Here is a 21431-nt window from a genome sequence, read left to right on the forward strand (position 1 = left end):
GTGCATTGTAGTCTCTATATAAAAATATAATGACTTTATACTTAGATATTCTGGATGGTAATAATGATATAGTAACAGGGATATTGGTGGTGGGAGGGGACTCTTCCAGTGTTACTTGTATTAACTAATTATATAATAATTATATACAGCATTGGTCTCTGCATTCTAAGAAGGACATAGAAATCAGAAAACATCTAGAAAATAACATTGAAAATAAAAAGGATGGAAATGGTATAAGAGGGTCTTAAACAGAAGTAAGAATTAAGGAATAATTTTGTTGAAGCATACAAAGGAATATTTTGATAAAGGACACAGAGCAGTTGTTCTAAGCCTCCAAAGAAGACAAAAAAGGGAAATGAACTTAAATTTAATCATGAGTGTTCAATTAGATATAAGAACCGGCTATTATAAGGATGATTAAATGTCACCACAAACCAGTGTAACTGTAGAATTAAAATGTCATAAATTTTATAATGACTATTTGCAACAACATGGGTGGAACTCTATAGAGTATATTACGCTAAGCTAAATTAGAGAAAGACAAATATATGACTTCACTCATGCAGAATTTAAGATGCAAAACGGATGAACATAAGGGAAGGGAAGCAAAAATAACGTAAAAAGAGAGAGGGAGACAAACCATAAGAGACTTAAATACAGAGAACAAACTGAGGGTTGCTGGTGGAGTGTTGGGGGATAGGCTAAATGGGCAAGGGGCATTAAGGAAGACACTTGTTGGGATGAAGACTGGTTATATGTGGGGGATGAGTCACTGCCCTTGAAATTATTATTGCACTATATGCTAACTTGGTTATAAAATAAAAATAAATAAATAAAAATGGAAATTTTTATAATGACTAATGTTGAAGTGCCTTTTTAAGATTTTTTTTGACGTTTGATTTTTTTAAATATAATTTATTGTCAAATTGGTTAACATACAGTGTATAAAGTGTGCTCTTAGTTTTGAGGGTAGGTTCCTGTGGTTCATCGCTTACATAAACACCCAGTGCTCATCCCAACAAGTGCCCTCCTCAATGCCCATCACCCATTTTCTCCTCTCCCCCACTCCCCCATCAGCCCTCAGTTTGGTCTCTGTGTTTAAGAGTCTCTTATGGTTTGCCTCCCTCCCTCTCTGTAACTATTTTTTTCCCCTTCCCTTCCCTCATGGTCTTCTGTTAAGTTTTTCCAAGATCCACATATGAGTGAAAACATGCTGTCTTTCTCTGACTTACTTCATTTAGCATAATACCTTCCAGTCCATCCATATTGCTGCAAATGGCATGATTTCATTCTTTATCATTGCCAAGCAGTATTTCATTGTATATATAAACCACATCTTTATCCATTCGTCAGTTGATGCACATTTAGGCTCTTTCCATAATTTGGCTTTTGTCAAAAGTGCTGGTAAAAACATTGGAGTACGTGTGCCCCTATGAATCAGCACTCCAGTATCCTTTGGGTAAATTCCTAGTATTGCTATTTCTGGGTCATGGGGTAGTTCTATTTTTAATTTTTGAGGAACCTCCACTCTGTTTTCCAGAGCAGCTGTACCAGTTTGTATTCCCACCAACAGTGCAAGAGGGTTCCCATTTCTCCACATCCTCACCAGCATCTATTGTTTCCTAAGTTGTTAGTTTTAGCCACTGTGACCCATGTGAGGTGGTATCTCACTGTAGTTTTGATTTGTATTTTCCTGATGATGAGTGATGTTGAGCATTGTTTCATGTGTCTGTTAGCCATCTGGATGTCTTCTTTGGAAAAGTGTCTATTCATGTCTTTTTGCCCAGTTCTTCACTGGATTATTTGTTTTTTGGGTGTTGAGTTTGGTAAGTTCTTTATAGATTTTGGATACTAATCCTTTATCCGATATGTCATTTGCAAATATCTTTTCCCATTCCGTCGGTTGCCTTTTAGTTTTGTTGCTTGTTTCCTTTGCAGTCCAGAAGCTTTTTATCTTGATGAGGTCCCAATGGTTCATTTTTGCTTTTAATTCCCTTGCCTTTAGAGATGTGTCAAGCAAGAAATTGCTGTGGCTGAGGTCAGAGAGGTTTTTTCCTGCTTTCTCCTCTAGGGTTTTGATGGCTGTCTCACATTTTGGTCTTTCATCCATTTTGAGTTTATTTTTGTGAATGGTATAAGAAAGTGGTCTAGTTTCATTCTTCTGCATGTTGCTATCTGGTTGTCCCAGCACCATTTGCTAAAGAGACTGTCTTTTTTCCATTGGATAGTGTTTCCTGCTTTGTTAAACATTAGTTGGCCATACTTCTGTGGGTCCAATTCTGGGTTCTCTATTCCATTGGTCTGTGTGTCTGTTTTTGTGCCAATACCATACTGTCTTGATGATTACACCTTTGTAGCAGAAGCTAAAGTCTGGGATTGTGATGCTTCCCTCTTTGGTTTTCTTTTTCAATATTACTTTGGCTATTTGGGGTCTTCTGTGGTTCCATACAAATTTTAGGATTATTTGTTCTAGCTTTGAGAAGAATGCTGGTGCAATTTTGATTGAGATCGCTTTGGGTAGTATTGACATTTTAACAATATTTATTCTTCCAGTCCATGAGCATGGAATGTTTTTCCATTTGTTTGTGTCTTCTTCAATTTTCTTCATAAGTTTTCTGTAGTTTTCAGCATATAGATCTTTTACATCTTTGGTTAGGTTTATTCCTAGGTATTTTATGGGTCTTGGTGCAATTGTGAATGGGATCAATTTCTTGAATTCTCTTTCTGTTGCTTCATTATTGGTGTATAGAAATGCAACTGATTTCTGTACATTGATTTTATACCCTGCGACTTCACTGAATTTATGTATCAGTTCTAGCAGCCTTTTGGTGGTGTCTTTTGGGTTTTCCATGTAGAGTATCATGTCATCTGCAAAAAGTGAAAGTTTGACTTCTTCTTTGCCAATTTTGATACCTTTTATTTCATTTTGTTGTCTGCTGATACTAGGACTTCCAACACTATGTTAAACAATAGTGGTGAGAGTGGACATCCCTGTCGTGTTCCTTATCTCATGGGGAAGGCTCTCAGTTTTTTCCCCACTGAGGATATTAGCTTTGGGCTTTTCGTATATGGTTTTTATGATGTTTAGGTATGTTCCTTCTGTTCTGACTTTCTTGAGGGTTTTTATTAACAGAGGATGCTGTATTTTGTCAAGTGCTTTTTCTGCATCTATTGACAGGATCATATGGTTCTTATCCTTTCTTCTATTAATGTGATGTATTTGCAAATACATTGATTGATTTGAGAATATTGAACCAGCCCTGCAGCCCAGGAATGAATCCCACTTGATCCTGGTGAATAATTCTTTTTATATGCTGTTGAATTCGATTTGCTAGTATCTTGTTGAGAATTTTTGCATCCATGTTCATCAGGGATATTGGCCTGTAATTCTCCTTCTTTGTGGGGTCTCTGGTTTGAGAATCAAGGTAACGCTGGCTTCATAGAATGAGTCCAGAAACTTTCCTTCTATTTCTGTTTTTTGGAACAGCTTGAGAAGGATAGGTATTAACTCTTCTTTAAATGTCTGGTAGAATTCCCCTGGGAAGCCATCTGGCGCAGGACTCTTCTTGGGAGATTTTTGATAACTGATTCAGTTTCTTCACTAGTTAAGGATCTGTTTAAATTTTTTATTTCTTCCCGTTTGAGTTTTGGTATTGTGTGGGTATCTAGGAATTTGTCCATTTCTTCCACGTTGTCCGATTTGTTAGCATGTGATTTTTCATAATATTCTCTGATAATTGTGTTTCTGACGGATTGGTTGTGATAAGTCCATTTTCATTCGTGATCTTATCAGTTTGGGTCCTCTCTTTTTTTGAGAAGTCTGGCTAGGGGTTTATTAATTTTATTTATTTTTTCAAAAAACCAGCTTAGTTTCATTGATCTGTTCTGGGTTTTGTTTTGTTTTGTTTTATTCTGTATTGTTGATTTCTGCTCTGATCTTTATTATTTCTCTTCTTCTGCTGGCCTTGGGGTTTCTTTGCTGTTCTGCTTCTAGTTCCTTTAGGAGTGCTCTTAGATTTTGCATTTGGGATTTTTCTTGTTTCTTGAGATAGGCCTGGATTGCAATGTCCTCTCCTCTTAGGACTGCCTTTGCTGCATCCCAAAAGGGTTTGGACTGTTGTGTTTTCATTTTCATTTCTTTGCATATATTTTTTAATTTCGTCTTTAATTGCCTGATTGACCCATTCTTTCTTTAGTAGGATGTTCTTTAACCTCCATGCATTTGGAGATTTTCCAACCTTTTTCCTGTGGTTGATTTCAAGTTTCATAGCATGGTGATCTGAAAATGTGCGTGATATAATCTCAGTTCTTTTATATTTATTGAGGGCTGTTTTGTGATCCACTGTGTGATCTATCTTGGAGAATGTTCCATGTGCACTCAATATAAGGTGTATTCTGCTTTAGGATGAAAAGTTCTGAATAGATCTGTCAAGTCCATCTGGTCCAGTGTATGATTCAGGTCATTGTTTCTTTATTGATGTTCTGCATAGATGATGTGTCCATTGTTGTAAGTGGTATATTAAAGTCCCCTGCAATTACCACATTCTTCCCAATGAGATTGTTTATATTTGTGATTGTTTTATATATTTGGATGCTACTGAATTGGGTGCATAAACATTTATAATTGTTAGCACTTCTTGATAGATAGACCCCATAATTATGGTATAATGCCCTTTTTCATCTCTTGTTACAGCCTTTAAACTCCAGTTTGTCTGATAGCATGATAAGTGGTTCTCCATCCCCTCACTTTCAGTCTGAAGGTGTCCTCAGGTCTAAAATGGGTCTCTTGTAGACAGCAAATAGATGGGTCTTGGGTTTGTTTTGTTTTTTTGTGTTGTTTTTTTTTTTAATCCATTCTGATACCCTATGTCTTTTGATTGGAGCATTTAGTCCATTTACATTCAGTGTTATTGAAAGATATGGATTTAGAGTCATTGTGTTATCTGTAGGTTTCATGCTTGTAGCGATGTCTCTGATCCTTTGTGGTCTTTGCAACATTCCACTCAGAGTCCCCCTTAGGAGCTCATGTAGGGCTGGTTTAGTGGCGATGAACTCCTTCAGTTTTTGTTTGTCTTGGAAAACCCTCCTATTCTGAATGACAGGCTTGCTGGATAAAGGATTCTTGGCTACATATTTTTCCTATTCAGTACATTGGAGTTTTTCCTGCCACTCCCTTCTGGCCTGCCAAGCTTCAGTAGATAGGTCTGCTATTACCTTTATGTGTCTGCCCTTGTAGAGGCTCATCTGTCCCTAGCTGCTTTCAGAATTCTCTCTTCATCTTTGTATTTTGCCAGTTTCACTATGTTATGTCAATGCAGAAGATCAATTCCTATTACGTCTGAAGGGAATTCTCTGGATTTCAGTGTCTGTTTCCTCTCCAGATTGGGGAAGTTCTCAGCTATGATTTGTTCAAGTACAATTTTCACCCCTTTCTCTCTCTTCTTTCTCTTTTCTATCAACTCCTGTGATACGGATATTAATACGTTTCATTGAATCACTTAGTTCTCTAATTCTCCCCTCATGGTCTAGAATTTTTTTTATCTTTTTCTCAGCTTCATCTTTTCCCATAATTTTATCTTCTATTTCACTTATTCTCCCCTCTGCCTCTTCGGTCCTCGCTATCACAGCCCCTCGTTTATTTTGCACCTCATTTACAGTATTTAATTCATCATGACTATTTTTTAGTTCCTTGATCTCTGCAGCAATAGATTCTCTGCTGTCTTCTATGCTTTTTTCAAGCCTAGCGATTAATATTATGACTATTATTCTAAATTCTTGTTCGGGGGCACCTGGGTGGCTCAGTTGGTTAAGCATCTGACTTAGGCTCAGGTCATGATCTCACAGCTCGTGAGTTTGAGCCCTGCGTTGGACTCCGCTCGGAGCCTGAAGCCTGCTTCAGATTCTGTGTCTCCCTCTCTCTCTCTGCCCCTAACCCACTTGCATTCTCTCTCTCTCAAAAATAAACACTTTGAAAAATTTAATTCTTGTTCAGTTATATTATTTATATATGTTTTGATCAATTCTTTAGCTATCATTTCTTCCTGGAATTTCTTTTGAGCATTCTTCTGTTCGTCATTTTGGCTAGTTTTCTGTCCCTTATGTGTTTTAAAAAGCTTGTTGTGTGTCCTGTACCTGTGGGCACTACTGTATTAAAGAGGGGTCATACACTGCCCAGGGCCTGGCCCTTCAGGAGGTGTTTTTTGGAGTGTATTACTTGCTCTCTGTTGTGACTGGTTGCTTCATCTCCCTGTTCATAATGATGTTTTGGACCCTCCACCAGGTGTGCTTTGATTTGTTCATTGAAGTAGCCCTGGAAGAGAAAACAAACAAAAAACAAAGACCAAAAAAACAAAACAAAAATAAACACCAGCAACAGCAAAACATCGGGGTGGGAGCAGTGTTGATGTGAGAGGCCTTATCCCATACAAAGAAAGAAAGAAATGACAGGGGCGGGGGAAAAATAAAATAAAATAAAATAGACCAGCCAGAGAAACTATACAGCTTAATCCAGAGAGAAAAAGAGGAAAATAAAGAAGGAGATACAGAAAAGGTATAAAGAGAATAGATTAAATATGTCTGCTTAAACAAACCAACAACCAAAATAATCAGACTAGAGGAGGGAAGAAATAAAAAGCAGAAAAGGAAGAAAAAATATATATATATATACACGTATATACTAAGAATTGTCCAGGAATTAAATCAGAAAATGCAAAACCACTGGGTGCCTTGGAACCCGTGGCAGCATTGGTCTGGAGGAGGGGCTGCCTAGTTCATCAGCAACAATCCCGCTCCCGTAGATACAGTTACTAGGTGTGGAGGGGCGTGGTTTGGTGTAGGTGGGTCCCGCCTCCACTGTGGGCCCACTGTCTGTTCCCTGAGGCCCTACCTTGTTGGTGATGGGGAGAAAAATGGTGACAACCCAGTCTCTCTTCCCTGTACTGGGTGTCCCAGACCAGTCTATTCAGGCCATCCTCACAGTGGCACAGGCATGAATATGGCAGTTTGTCCCGCTCTGCCAACTCCCGCACCTCCCTGAGGCTGGACTTGGATTTAAACCCTGATGTCTTAAATATGCCCCAGTTCTGGGGAAGTGCCTCTCCACACCACCGATATATGGCCTCTGACTAGCGGGCACAGGCAGTCTTTGTCCTTTGAACGGTTATGTACCTTCTTCCCACTGCACTCCAGGGAAGGATTGCTTTCTCCCACTGCGGACTGCACCTCTGAACTACTTACTGAGCCTGGGGCTGGCTCCCCTCATCCCCAGGTGCCCGAACAGGGCAGCCGGCCCCAGTCTGGGGAAAGCTCAGCAGTTAGAGGTTGTATCTATGTCCATCTCAGTCCGTGGTTTTTCTCTTGTCCAGATATGCTTCCCCAGCCTTTCTCTTCCCTTTGTCTCTCTGCAGAAGGGGATCCCACCCATCCCTGCCTACACTGCCCATTTTCTCTCTCCCAGTTCACAGTCACGCACCTGTGGCCCTCCAGGTTATCCCTGTGGGCCCTTGGAGAAGGCTCTGTCACTCTGCAGCCTGGACTCTTGGAATTCAAAGTCCTTTGGCCTCAACACTGCTGTGTTTGAGGGACAAGGGAACTTTGGGTTCCCCTACTTCTCCACCATGTTGGATCTCTCCAATGTTTATTTTTGAGAGAGAAAGCGCGTGCCCATGTGCGCACATGAGCGGAGGAGGGGCAGAGAAAGAGAGGGAGACACAGAATCCGAAGCAGGCTCCAGGCTCTGAGCTGTCAACACAGAGCCTGATGCTGGGCTTGAATCCATGAACCACAAGATCGTGACCTGGGCCCAAGTCGGATGCTTAACTGAGCCCCGCAGGTGCCCCCGTTTAAATGCTTTTACCCTGTGTTATATTAATTCTGGAAACAACCTCATAAGATGTACTGTCTTTTCATATGCTGGTGTTCATATCAGCAAGCAGGTGTGGGGAAATTTGGTGCCCAGGGTCACGTAGCTGAGTGATGCAATAGACCCAAGACATCTGCCCACACACGCTCAACCACTGTACTCCAAGGGTCAGGTGCTTTTCAACAGCAGCCATAGAGCTAGAACAGATTATTTAACAGCTTTCAGCTGTGAATAGTAAGATACTAAAGTTGAAGTTACTTTTTCTCCCTGTTCTCTTTCAATTACAAGTTTGTAAGGTGTTTGATTTTTTCCTATTACCAAACTAATAGTAATTTTTTCTTCTTTAAGCCTCTCTATGGCTTGCTTCAAGCAAAACTTCAGCTCATTACACATGCATATTTTGAAGAGAAGGATTTTTCCCAAATTTCCATTCTAAAGGTAACTATATCCCTTTATAGCTGTATTTGGCTGAAGACTGTTTCATGAATCAAGTAAATCTTGTCAACAATATTGTAAAGATAATCTTTTGTTAGCTTAAGAAAGACATTCTTCTTAAGAATGGCAAGGGATTTGCCCGAAATGTACAGATCATATTTATTAAATTTAATCATACTGCCTTTTATTAAATAATGACTACAAAGAAGTGCAATTAAGTGCCTCTGTTAATGGATAGTAGCTCGTTTGCTATGGCATTGCTTTTCTAAATTTGCTTATTTTATTTACTGCACAGTGTGTTTATATATTAGTCTTCTGGTTTCTATCTCCCAAAGCAATAAATAAATAAATAAATAAATAAATAAATAAAGACTACGTGACTATTTTACTAAAGATGGATAACATGTTTTTCTCAGGGCTGCCATGAATGTGTAGAACATGGATCTCTCCTGGATCCTAGTGAGTGTAGGACAATTAGGTGTTTACCAAAGAAGTAGAGGGAACTTAGCCTACAATCCATACCACCATGTGAATGAACTAAGCTCTTAAATGAAGAGGAAGAGAAGGAGGGAGTGCTGGAAACTGGTAAGGTTTCAGAGAGACCTTGATTATTTCTAAATTTAGGGTATGGCAAAACAAACTGTCTAGGTTAAAGAACCAAGTTTTTCCTGGTCATCATACCTCTAATTTAGTGTCTGAAATGATTGTAAAATGTTCTAAATTGAGTCTATATTTTATAGGAGCTTTATGAACATATGAATAGTTCCTTGGGAGGAACTTCATTAGAAGGATCCCAAGTATATCTTGGTAAGTAGCTTTTCTACAGATCAGAAGAAATGCCCTCATTTCTTTTTGTTTGGTAAACCAAGTTGCATGTAAAACTGCATAATCAAAATTAATTTTCTATAAGTGATCTAAACTTAAATTCTTCAGTGTTTGATGTTTCCTTAAATATCTTCTTCACTAGTATTTGTATTGAAAAGAGTTACAATGTAATTGTAGCGATATTTGGAACTATTACTGTATAAATCACATTTCTGCTTTTCAGAGTAGTAGTGGAAGTGTTTTCTTTTCCTTATGGTAACGCTGGCCAAGTCAATTCCCTTTCATGACAGGGAGAGCAAGAGAGAGAGAGAGATCTGCTCAGTTCTTTTTTATCCTAAGATTTTTCAAGTAGGGTTTTTTTTTTAATTTATACTGTTCTGACAGTCCAGGATATTCATTGGTGTCCATGTTGCTCAATAGGCACTCAATAAATATCCTTTTTATGATTAGAAAAAATATTTGCATCACAGTGATTTATGCTCACTGACTCGGTTCCTATTTTAGCATGAAGCAGCTAAACTGTAGTAGTTCCCTTTTATAATCCTGTGTATAATGTAAGCTGGTCACAAAACTCCTAAGAATATATGTTTCTCTGAATTATTTTCTCTAGTCCTATGACAGATGTTCAGAGAAGACTATGATGCAGAAATAATAGCCATGGAGTGTGGCGAACAAAAACCATATTTAAATGATTGCCACTATAGTATAAGCTTCGTAATATCTAAACTTGTATGATTTGTAAGATACTTGTAGAATGGGGAGGAAACAGTAGAGCTGCATTGCCCAGAGCAGTAGCCATTAGCCTCATGTGACTATTTACATTTGGATTAGAATTAGTAAAAGTTAAATAAAGTTAAAAAGTCAGTCTGTCAGTACACTTGATACATTTCTTTTTTTTTTTAATTTATTTTTAGAGAGAGCACCTGTGTGCAAGTAGGGGAGGGGCAGAGAGAGGGAGAGAGAATCCCAGGCAAGCTCTGCAATGACAGTGCCAGGCTCGCACTCATGAACCTGAAGATCATGAGCTGAGCCGAAACCAAAAGTTGGACGCTTAACTGATGGAGCCACCCAGACACCCCAACTTGGCTACATTTCAAATGTTCATTGGCCACATGTGGCTACTGTATTGGACAGCACAGATGTAGAACATTTCCATCATTGTAAAAAGTTCCATTCGACCATGCTGTGTTTGACTGTTAATAGTTATTTGAGAAATTCTTTGTTTTTTGGTTTTGGGTTTTTTATTTTGGGGTGGGGGAGAGTGCACACACATGAGCATGTGTGTTGGGGAAGGACAGAGAGGGAGAGTGAGAATTCCAGTGCGGAACCTGACACGGGGCTCAGCCTCATGAACCGTGAGATCATAACCTGAGCTGAAGTCAAGAGTCCAACATTTAACTGACTGAGCCACCCAGGTGCCCCAGTTGTTTGATTAAATCCTGAGTATATGTGTACATAATGGAATATTACATAAGTATTTTAATATTTGCATATTCTTACCATTCCTGTTTTTTACCCGCCTTTCTTTTGATGGGGAAAAATCTTTCTTTAACAAAACCCATATGTTGTCATCACAGATTAGCTTTCTTGTTAACATTGTAGGTCTGTCTCCTCGAGATCTTGTGCTTCATTTTCGACATAAGGTATGATACCTTATTTAACTTATGATGTATTAAAGTTGTATTCATTTAACTTAGTAAATTCCATGTGCTACAAAGTCAAATGGAGATTGTGGCATACTAGGTTTTAGTTCTTCTAAGACAGTACTCATAAGGGTAAAAGTTGAAAGTGTTGGTAGTGTTAGTGCTTATCTGATAGAAAGTTTTTAAAGTACTGTATAGGAATACTGTCTATTTCTGTGCAGGAGAGGATACTTTTTTCTGTTGCCTTTGTAATTTCAGATATCATGAAGTTAGAGCAGAAATAAACCTGTTTTAATCTTGCAGAACACTTTATATGTTGCTCATAGTGAAACATTTTCCCTTAAAATATCTATACTTATCTTTATTATTAAAGTATATGCTGACTGGGACATATACGCATTGATTATTCATTTAATAAACACTTATTGAGTATCTGCTATGTGAATGCCCTGGACATCCAGAAATAAATGAATAGTTCCTGCCCTTTAAGGAGCTTGCAAATATTTCAAGCAGAAATGCATAACTTTCCAAAAAGCACAATTTGTTAGAGATTTAAGGGGTTCTCACATTTTTTAGAAGACACATAATTTTTTATTTTTCAGCATAAGTTAATTTCCAGTGTATTTTTAAGCATTATAGTTAATATTATTGATTAAATGATCTATGGTTATGTTTGAGGAAGGGAAAAGGGAAATAAATAAAAAGCATGAGTTTATTTTAATATAGTATTTTTTTTCTTTAGGTCTTAATCCTGTTTAAACTAATTCTTCTTGAGAAAAAGGTGAGATTTGAAGGAATGAAATATTTAACAGTTATTGGCATTTCTTAAATACTATATAAACTTAAAACCTAATTGTAAATTATAAATTAAGACTTTTTTTGTCTATCAAATTGTGGTATACTGAAGCACCTATTGTTCACTACCGTAGAAGTATAAATTTGTGTAGTCTTTTCTGGGGACAATTTGACAGTATCCAGTTATCAGAATAGTTTTGACTACAGGGAACATAAAAGTCCAATTTAGGGGTGCCTGGGTGGCTCAGTCGGTTGAGTGTCCGACTCCGGCTCAGGTTATGATCTCACAGTTTGTGAGTTTGAGCCCCACGTCGGGCTCTGTGCTGACAGCTTGGAGCCTGGAGCCTGCTTCCAATCCTGTGTCTCCCTCGCTCTCTGCCTCTCCCCAACTCTCAACTTTGTCTCACTCTGTCTCTCAAAGATAAATAAATGTAAATAAATAAATAAATAAAAAACAATTTAAACTGACTTAGGGGCGCCTGGGTGGCTCAGTCAGTTAAGCATCTTGACTTCGGCTCAGGTCATGATCTTGAGGTTTGTGAGATCGAGCCCTGCGTCGGGCTCTGCTGACAGCTCAGAGCCTGGAGCCTGCTTTGGATTCTGTGTCTCCCTCTCTCTCTGCCCCTCCCCCACTAATGCTATGTCTCTCTGTCAAAAATAAATAAACATTAAAAAAAATTTTTTTAAACTGACTTAAATAATACGGATATGTATTGGCTTATGGCAGACTTCAGGACTGGTTGATTAAATGGTTCTACGGTATAATTAAGTACCTAGATTTTTTTCCATCTCTTTGCTTTACAGTCTGCAGTGCTAGCTTTATCCTGAGCCTGATTTCCCTTGTAGTGTAGGTTAACTGCCAGTTAATTGCCAGATAACTGGTCTATACCTATTCCCAAACCATTAAAAAGAATCTTCCTTTCAGTTTGTTTAGACCCATGAGGCCATGTGCCTAGAATGAATAAAAAATTGTTGCCAAAGAAGTACATATACTGATTGGTTTTAACTTGGGGTCCACACCACTCTCTAGTACAAAGGGATGGGATTGCTATGATTTTAGACCAAGGTTCTACAAACCAAGGTTCTACCAAATCTGGCCCACCCCTGTTTTTATAAATAAAGTTTTATTGGAACACAGTTATACTCATTCATCTACTTATCACTAAGGGTATTTTTGCACTACAGTGGCAGAGTTGAATTGTTGTGACAGAGACTATACATATTGCCTACAAAGGAAGAATTCTTACTATTTATAACCCTTTATAGAAAACGTTGGCTTCGCCTCTGGTTGAGACTAATCAGGAGCCACCCTTGGGTCTGGGGCCAGTTTTTTGTTATTGTGTTAAGTTTACTTATTTATTTTGAGAGAGTCAAGCACACACAAGCCTGAGTGGGGGTGGGGCAGAGAGAGAGGGAGAGAGAATCCCAAGCAGACCCCTCGCTGTCAGTGCAGAGCCCGACATGGGGCTAGATCTCACAAACGGGGAGATCATTACCTGAGCCGAAATCAATAGGTTGGATGCTTAACCAGCTAAGCCACTCAGGGACCTCTGGGGCCAGTTTTATATACCATATTACTGTGCTAAGCAGAGTAGGGGTGGAACAGTTGTTGAAAGTCAGCCATTTATGGCTGGTATGGTTTAGTCTAGTATGGTTTGTTACCTTAAAAGTATTTATTCCTGGAGAGCCTGGGTGGCTCATTTGGTACCCCAACAATGTTTTTAACTTCTTAGCCAAATTTTTAATTGTTGTAAAATACACGTAACATATAATTTACCATCTTAACCATTTTTAAGTGTATAGTTGAGTGGCATTACATACCTTCACATTGTTGTGCTATCATCATCATCCACTCACAAACTCTTTATTGTGCAAAACTAAAACTGTATCCCTTAAATAACTTCCCATTTTCTTATTCCCACTGACCCTGACCCTTCTACTTACGGTTTCTATGAATTTGGCTACACTAAGTTCTTATATAAGTGAAATCATTCAGTATGTCTTTTTGCGACTGGCTTATTTTACTAAGCATAATGTCCTCAAGGCTGATCCATGTGTCAGAATTTCCTTCCTTTTTAAGGCTGAATAATATCTGTTGTACATACCACATTTTGTTTATCCCTTCGTCCTTTGATGGACATTTGAAGGTGGTTGCTTCCACCTTCTGACTCTCATGAATGGTATGTGTACATCTCTTCAACACCTTGCTTCCAATTCTTTTGTGTATATACCCAGAAGTGGTATTGCTGGACCAGACGGTATTCTACTTTTAATTCTTTTGATGAACCACCATACTGTTTTCCATAGTGGCTGCACCATTTTACATTCCTGCCAGTAATGCACAGGGGTTCCAGTGTCTCTACATCTTTACCAACATTTGCTATTTTTTAGTTTTTTGATAGTGGCCATTCTAATAGGTATGAGGTAGTATCTCCTGGGTTTAATTTGCATTCCCTAACGGTTAGTAATGTTGACCACCTTTTCATGTGCTTATTGGTCATTTGTATGACTTCCTTGAAGTCTGTTTAAGTCCTTTGCCCATTTTTTGATCAGGTTGTAGGTTTTTTGTTGTTGTAGGTTTCAAACTTTGGTATTCATAATAAAAAATGCTTTACATTGCAACCCAGAGCACATATAGATGTACGTATCTGAAACAACAGTCTTGCAAAATAGAACTTAAACTAGTTACATGCAGTGGCATTTATGATCATGTATCTTTATGTAATGTGGCAAATCACAGGTATACTCTTTTCATACTGATTTGATGAAATCAGGCTGCCCTTTAATGCAACATTTGGTTTCTCCATACTTGCAAAGCACTCAAGATTACTCTGTAAGGAAAACATAGACAATTGTGGGTACTGTGCTCTGTCAGATAGCACTTGAGTGTCACTAAATAATTTGTTTATAATGGGGGAAAAAAAAACTCACCTAAGCAAATCTTTGTTTGTTTTTTTTCCAACCAATTTAATGATGACCATTGTTACATTTCATGCAATATCTAATCCTGTTTGTGATTTTTTTCTCAGTTTTTATTCTGAAAAATGTCAAACCTGCAGAAAAGTTGATAGAATCCTATAATGAACTTTTATACCCTTGATCTGCATTTACCATTTGTTAACATTTTGCCACTTTTGCATTATATTGCTTTATATAGGTTCATTTTTTTCCCCCTGAATCCTAATTTTAAGATCATGGTACTTTACCCCTAAATACGTTAGGATATATTTCTTTCTTAAGACTAAGTGTATTCTCATATAAGATACCATTTTCACGTTCAAGAAATTGTAACATTGATGCAATAAATGACATCTAATCAGTCCATTTTCAAATTCTTGAGTTGTTGTAATAATGTCCTATAAACTAGTTGCTGTTTCCACTTTGGGGACTAAGAATCATGTACTGCATGGTAGTCCTCTTTAATCTCAAACAGCTGTACCACCTTGCTGTTGTTTCTTTTTGTTTTTCGTGTCATTGGCTTCCCTCCCATACCCCCCCCCCCCCCAAAGAATCCAGACTAGGGGCACCTGGGTGGCTCAGTTGGTTAAGTATCAGACTCTTGATTTAGGCTCAGGTCATTGATCTCACGGTTCATGAGGTCAAACCCTGTGTCAGGCTCTGCACTGACAGCACAGAGTCTGCTTGGGATTCTCTCCCTCTCTGTTTGCCCCTCCCCTGCTTGCACTCTCTCTCTCAAAAATAAACAAACACTCAAATCCAGGCTAAAGTTTAAGATTATATTTGCCTGATTATTTTCTTGTGGCTAGTTGCAGCTTAAACTTTTTTGAGCGAGGATACTATACAAGTGGTGGTGTGTCCTCCACAGAGTTATCACACCAGGAGGCTCATAATTGTTGGTACTATCGCTGGTGATGTGAAATTTAATCATTTGATTAAGGTGGTAGTTGCCAGATTTCTTCATAGTGAGGTACTTGTGTTTCTATTTGCAACTAATAGCTAATCTGTGGGATGATAAATTTGAAGCTATGTGAAGAGCCCCTTGCCCAACAACCTTTCACAATAGTTTTAGCTCCCACTGGTAATTTTTAACTGAATCATGATGGATGCTTGGTGATTTTTTTGATTCTTTCATTAATGTTTTATTTATTAGGTGTTACTCTTCTGTAAAGAATCTTCCCTTCTGTACTCCCCCCTACCTTTTTTGTTTTGATATTGTAGACCCAGGATTTTCTAATTTAATTTTGATTGAATCCATTTCAGGTTCTCTTTTATATTTCTCCAGTGAATAAATTGGTGGGTGCCCTGATGACTGTGTTATCCCTTTTTCCAGGTAAGAGGATAACAGTATCTACTCTTTATTTAACTTGTACTGGAACTTTCAATGATAAAAATTTTTCAAGGATAAACTTGTTAGGGAAAATATTTCTATTTTAACATTTTCTTTTGGCAGTGGGTTTCTCTCTTTTGTTTTTTTGTTTTTTAAGTTTATTTTTTTATTTTTATTTTTTTAAAATAGTTTTCTTTTTGGGGCGCCTGGGTGGCTCAGTCGGTTAAGCGTCCGACTTCAGCTCAGGTCACGATCTCACGGTCTGTGAGTTCGAGCCCCGTGTCGGGCTCTGGGCTGATGATGGCCCAGAGCCTGGAGCCTGCTTCCGATTCTGTGTCTCCCTCTCTCTCTGACCCTCCCCCGTTCATGCTCTGCCTCTCTCTGTCTCAAAAATAAATAAACGTTAAAAAAAATATATTAAAAAAAATAATAATAAAATAAAAAAATAAAAAATAGTTTTCTTTTTTTTTTTTTTTTTAACGTTTATTTATTTTTGAGACAGAGAGAGACAGAGCATGAACTGGGGAGGGTCAGAGAGAGAGAGGGAGACACAGAATCTGAAACAGGCTCCAGGTTCTGAGCTGTCAGCACGGAGCCCGACGCGAGGCTTGAACTCACGAACCGCAAGATCATGACCTGAGCCAAAGTCGGACACTTAACCGACTGAGCCACCCAGGCGCCCCTAAGTTTATTTTTAAAAGAGAGAGGGAGCACAAGCAGGGGAGGGGCAGAGAGAGGAGACACATCCCATGCAGGATCTATAGTCCTGTCAGCACAGAACCGAGTGTGGGGCTCAGACTCACGAACTACGAGATCATTACCTGAGCTAAAATAAAAAGTCGGCCATCCAACCAACTGAGCCACCCAGGCACCCCTGAGTTTCTCTCTTTTGTACGAGATTTTTCTTGTCTTTTTTTTTTCCTTTAATTAAAATATATGCAAGCATAACTTATTAAAATTTTTATAGGAGAGTTCTAGTTCTAATTAAAATGGAATATGCAACTCTTATTTTCTCCCACCTTATTGTAAGCCTAGATGTTCTCCAACATTGTGTGTTGTAGGCATGATTGAACATGGTCTCAGTGACTGTTCTCAGTACAGACCCCGAAAGAGTATGTCTGAAGATGCTGGGCTTCATGAAAGTAATCCACCTGCAGATGATTTGGTTTCTATGTCTGCGCCTGAAATGTTAAATACCAACTCAGGAACTGTTAAGAAAATCATGACAGGGAACCATGGAGGAGATGCTGGCATCAAGACTGAAGAACCTTTGCTCCAAGCGGAAGAGGACAGCAGCAAAGGACAGGAACCCAATGATACCAGTCAATATTTGAAACCTCCTTCTCGCCCATCTCCAGAATCTTCAGAAAGTGACTGGGAGACCTTGGATCCTAGTGTCTTGGAGGACCCCACCTTGAAAGAAAAGGAACAGGCGGGGTCAGAACAGACAAACTCATTTCCAAAGGAGTCTGTGCCCTCAGACAGTCCTCCAATTACTGTACAACCTCAAGCTAATACAGGCCAGGTGGTCCTGATACCAGGGCTAATTTCTGGTTTGGAAGAGGACCAGTATGGCATGCCCCTGGCCATCTTCACAAAGGTAAAGCTTGTGTTCCTTATTGAGGCCCTTAAAGAAACTGACAACCTTTTGGAATTTAACTTACAGTATTGAACATATTTTCAGGTCTGAAAACTTTCCTTGAAAACCGTAAGATACATATGTATAGTGCCGTGGTTGTCTCTGACCATAGTGTCACATATGCCAGGTACCATACTAGGTTCTAAGTTCTTCTATCCATGTGTCTTGCAAGATCCACCTTTCTAGTAACTACAGCAAATTTTATGATTTTCTCCAAATAGCATCCTTTATCTATGAAGTAAAACTTTATGTGGAAAAGGAAGATGGGTAGCATTGATTTGAACATGTATTTCTTCCTCTAGGATGAATTCTTCCTGGGTTTCTCCAACTTTACAAATAAGTATTTGCCCTGTGTTAGTAATGCTGCATAGATAATGGGAAATGCTTTGTTCATTTTGTGGCCTGCTAGGGGATTCTGAAATTACCTTAATTGATTTTATGATCAAACTAATGCACAGTTTCCTAAAGCTGGGATTTAGGAACCTGGGGAGAAAACTCAGGGTTCTCACTCTACTAGGTATGGTCAGTAGCCACCAGTTGTGGGTTTTCTGAACTCCCATGAGGGTGTAAGAACTGCCTATATTTTTGAAGCCTTCACGTGGCTGCATTACCCACTGACCCTCTAATTTTTATCATTGCGGAGATGTCAAGAGGGTGATTAACTGGGGAGGGATTTTGTTTTTGTCCATGAGGTTGCTGAATTAAAGCAAAATAAACATATATTTTGTGGGCTGTCAATAAACCATGTTTGGCAGAATAGTCTGTTGGTGTGCATTATACCAATACTGAGTGTATGATGGGCTTACTGCTATCATGCTGGTAAATCATTTTTCTTTTTGGTTTTATGTTTTATTATGCACTGATTAATTTGTCATTTAATCACAATTGTAAATGCAAACGCTGATTTCTTTCAGTAACTTTGGAGTGTGAAATATTCTTTTTTTTAGTTGAAGTATAGTTGACACGAAATATTCTTAAAAGTGAATTGTGTTTAGGCTTTTTTTTCTCTTGAAGATTATGAAAGATTTATTATACAGAAGGAATTAGGTTAGCCAAAGTTCTTAAAAGTGATTTTAAAAATAGCCAGAGAGAAGCTTGCAGAATATTCCTGAAGGTAGGATATTGAGCTTTTTTTTTTTTTTTTTTTTTTTAACGTTTATTTATTTTTGAGACAGAGAGAGACAGAGCATGAACGGGGGAGGGGCAGAGAGAGGGAGACACAGAATCTGAAACAGGCTCCAGGCTCTGAGCTGTCAGCACAGAGCCCGATGTGGGGCTCGAACTCACGGACCGCAAGATCATGACCTGAGCCGAAGTCGGCAGTTTAACCGACTGAGCCACCCAGGCACCCCAGGATATTGAGCTTTGAAGAGAATAATAAGCTGACTAGTCCCCTGACTCAGTTAGCATATGAATAAATAGAAACAAATTTCTACATAATAAAAACATTTATGTCTGGAAGAGATTCCTCAGCTCTCCAGCTTTCTAGTCTTCTCTCTGGTACTTGAAATTGCTGGAGAATGATGCCTTTCATGTCACTCTCAGAAATGAGGCTTACTGAATCACTGCCATCTATCCCAGATGCTAAAATATGCTTGAACCTGTCCCGAGAGTTGATTTCTGAAGTGTAGAGAAGAAACCTGGGTGCTGAGGGAGAGAAGATGGGATTAGAGGCAGTGTTTGGGTACAGTACCCATAAGGTAAAGGGAAAGAATGAGGGGAACCAAAGAAGGAGGAGGAAAATTAGAGAATTCTCCTATATCATATATACACTCTGCTGGACTAGACCACTTTAGAACTAGAGAAAAGTTGAAGGAGAATGAGGGAAATGGAAAAAAGCTAAACAAGTTGGGGTAGTATTTTCAGATGTGGAAGACCATCCTGAGGGTTTTTCTTATGTCTTTCCCTGATTTTAAATCTTCCTACCTTACTATTCAAAGAGTACTTGGGGCGCCTGGGTGGCTCAGTTGGTTAAGCGGCCGACTTCGGCTCAGGTCATGATCTCGCGGTCTGTGAGTTCGAGCCCCGCATCAGGCTCTGTGCTGACAGCTCAGAGCCCAGAGCCTGTTTCAGATTCTGTGTCTCCCTCTCTCTGACCCTCCCCCGTTCATGCTCTGTCTCTCTCTGTCTCAAAAATAAATAAACATTTAAAAAAAAACAAAAAAAAACACAAAGAGTACTAGAATTGTCTACATACTGGAACAAAGCAGTTAGGGTTAGGGGCAGCCCGAAGGCCTGGGGCCCTGGGAGTTAGGGTTCCCACTTGTTTTAGTGTCATGAGTCCACTTCTGCCTCCTCTTCTCCAGGTATGAGATAATATTTATTATTTGGTAAAAATTAGGTCTTTCCATAAATGGAATTCCGATGAAAAGTCCCCTCAATTGAGGCAACTCTAATTGAATAAAAGGGATTTTTATTTTTAGTATCTAAGAAATAGGGAAGATAATTTTAGGCAGCCACTAAATTCTTTTTGAGACTTTTGTGTCTTTTTTCAGAGATCAGTTACTTAGGTTTTTAAATTATATCTATTTGGTACCCTTGGCTTTTAAAATATTGCCTCCATCAGAAGAGCACTTGATTTTGAATTCCTAATTTATTTTAACTTTTTTAGTAAAACGATAAACTTATGAAAAAGTTAAAAACATACAGTTGGAAACTAGATTTTTTTTTTTGCTACATGTATTAACCTCCTTTAATTATTGCTTCTGAGCTTATATTTGGTTTGCTTGCTTGCAGCTTGTCATTTTGTTTTCTTTCTCTTTCTTTTCTTCTTTCATTATTCATCCATACATTCATTCATTCATTCATTCATTTTAGAGAGCATGTGTGAGTAGAGCAGAGCAGAGGGGCAGAGGGAAGGAGAGAGAGAAAGAGAAAGACTCTTAAGCAGGCTCCACACTTGGTGCAGAGCCCGACATGGGGCTCAATCCCACGACTCTGGGATCTTGACCTGAGCTGAAGTTAAGAGTCGGACACTCAACCGACTGAGCCACCCAGGCACTCTGCTTGTCATTTTCAAATTTAGGGAATCTACAAATACCTTGATTGGCTAGCCAAAAAGTCCTGGATGCATGTTTATGAATTTTTATTTAAGTAACTGGAACCACACTTTTTTTTTCCTCTTGACCTTGTTTTTAGTTTCATCCGTGTTTTTGCCTGACATTGCATGTTGTTATTTCTATGTAGTTTTCCATTTTCAGCTATTCTGCAACTAATCAGATGTGTGGATGGACATCTCCATTGTTGCCGGTTTCTGGTTACTATAAGTAATGCTGCTATGAAAATCTTACTCAGGAGTCTTGCTAGACACATGCCAGAGTTTCTGTAGCATTCAGTACTTAAAAGCAAGAATACTGGATTATGTGGAATGGGTGCCCTCAGCTTTACTAGAAGAATTCCAAATTGTTTGCTAAAGTGGTGTGGCAATGTCCTCCATTCCCAAGGCAGGGTGTGAGTTCCCATTGCTCTTCATTCTCACCAACACTTGGTATTGCCAGCCTTTTTAATATTTAGTTTAACACTTAGCCAACCTGATAGTATCTTGTGTCTCTTGGTTTGCATTTTTTTTTGTAATTACTTTTGAGGCTGAGCATCTTTCCATATCCTTTGTGGTATGTGTTCAAAACTCGTCCTTGGGGCACCTGAGTGGCTCAGTTAGTTAAGCGTCCAACTTTGGCTTAGGTCGTGATCTCGAGGTTCATGGGTTCAAGCCCCGCATCGGGCTCTGTGCTGACAGCTCAGAGCCTGCAGCCTGCTTCAGATCTGTGTCCCCCTTTCTCTTTGCTCCTCCCACCTTCATGCTCGCACTGTCTCTCAAAAATAAATAAAAACATTTTTAAAAAACTAAAAACTTCCTTGTCACTGATTTGTGGGACTTAATATATTCTAAATACCTTTTCTGTTCATCATTTTTTTTACTTTGTGGTTAGTGCCTTGGGAATCTTA

General features: G+C 38.8%; 1 protein-coding gene across 2 annotated transcripts in view; it reads left to right on the forward strand.

Moving 5' to 3' along the window:
* Positions 1-21431, forward strand: part of AVL9 (AVL9 cell migration associated) — a 68815-nt gene that overhangs the window by 27743 nt on the left and 19641 nt on the right. For both annotated transcript variants that reach the window (XR_008420160.1, XM_053896779.1), the window contains exons 5-10: positions 8210-8299; positions 9037-9103; positions 10724-10764; positions 11507-11545; positions 15781-15850; positions 16909-17447. Coding sequence is in view for 1 of the 2 variants with exons in the window: in XM_053896779.1 (XP_053752754.1) it covers positions 8210-8299; positions 9037-9103; positions 10724-10764; positions 11507-11545; positions 15781-15850; positions 16909-17447 (846 nt within the window). In the remaining variant the exon portion in view is untranslated. The remainder of the gene's footprint in view (positions 1-8209; positions 8300-9036; positions 9104-10723; positions 10765-11506; positions 11546-15780; positions 15851-16908; positions 17448-21431) is intronic.

Source organism: Panthera pardus, unplaced genomic scaffold (genome assembly GCF_024362965.1).
Source record: "Panthera pardus isolate Hobbes unplaced genomic scaffold, ASM2436296v1 HiC_scaffold_8, whole genome shotgun sequence".
NCBI classification, from domain to species: Eukaryota; Metazoa; Chordata; class Mammalia; order Carnivora; family Felidae; genus Panthera; species Panthera pardus.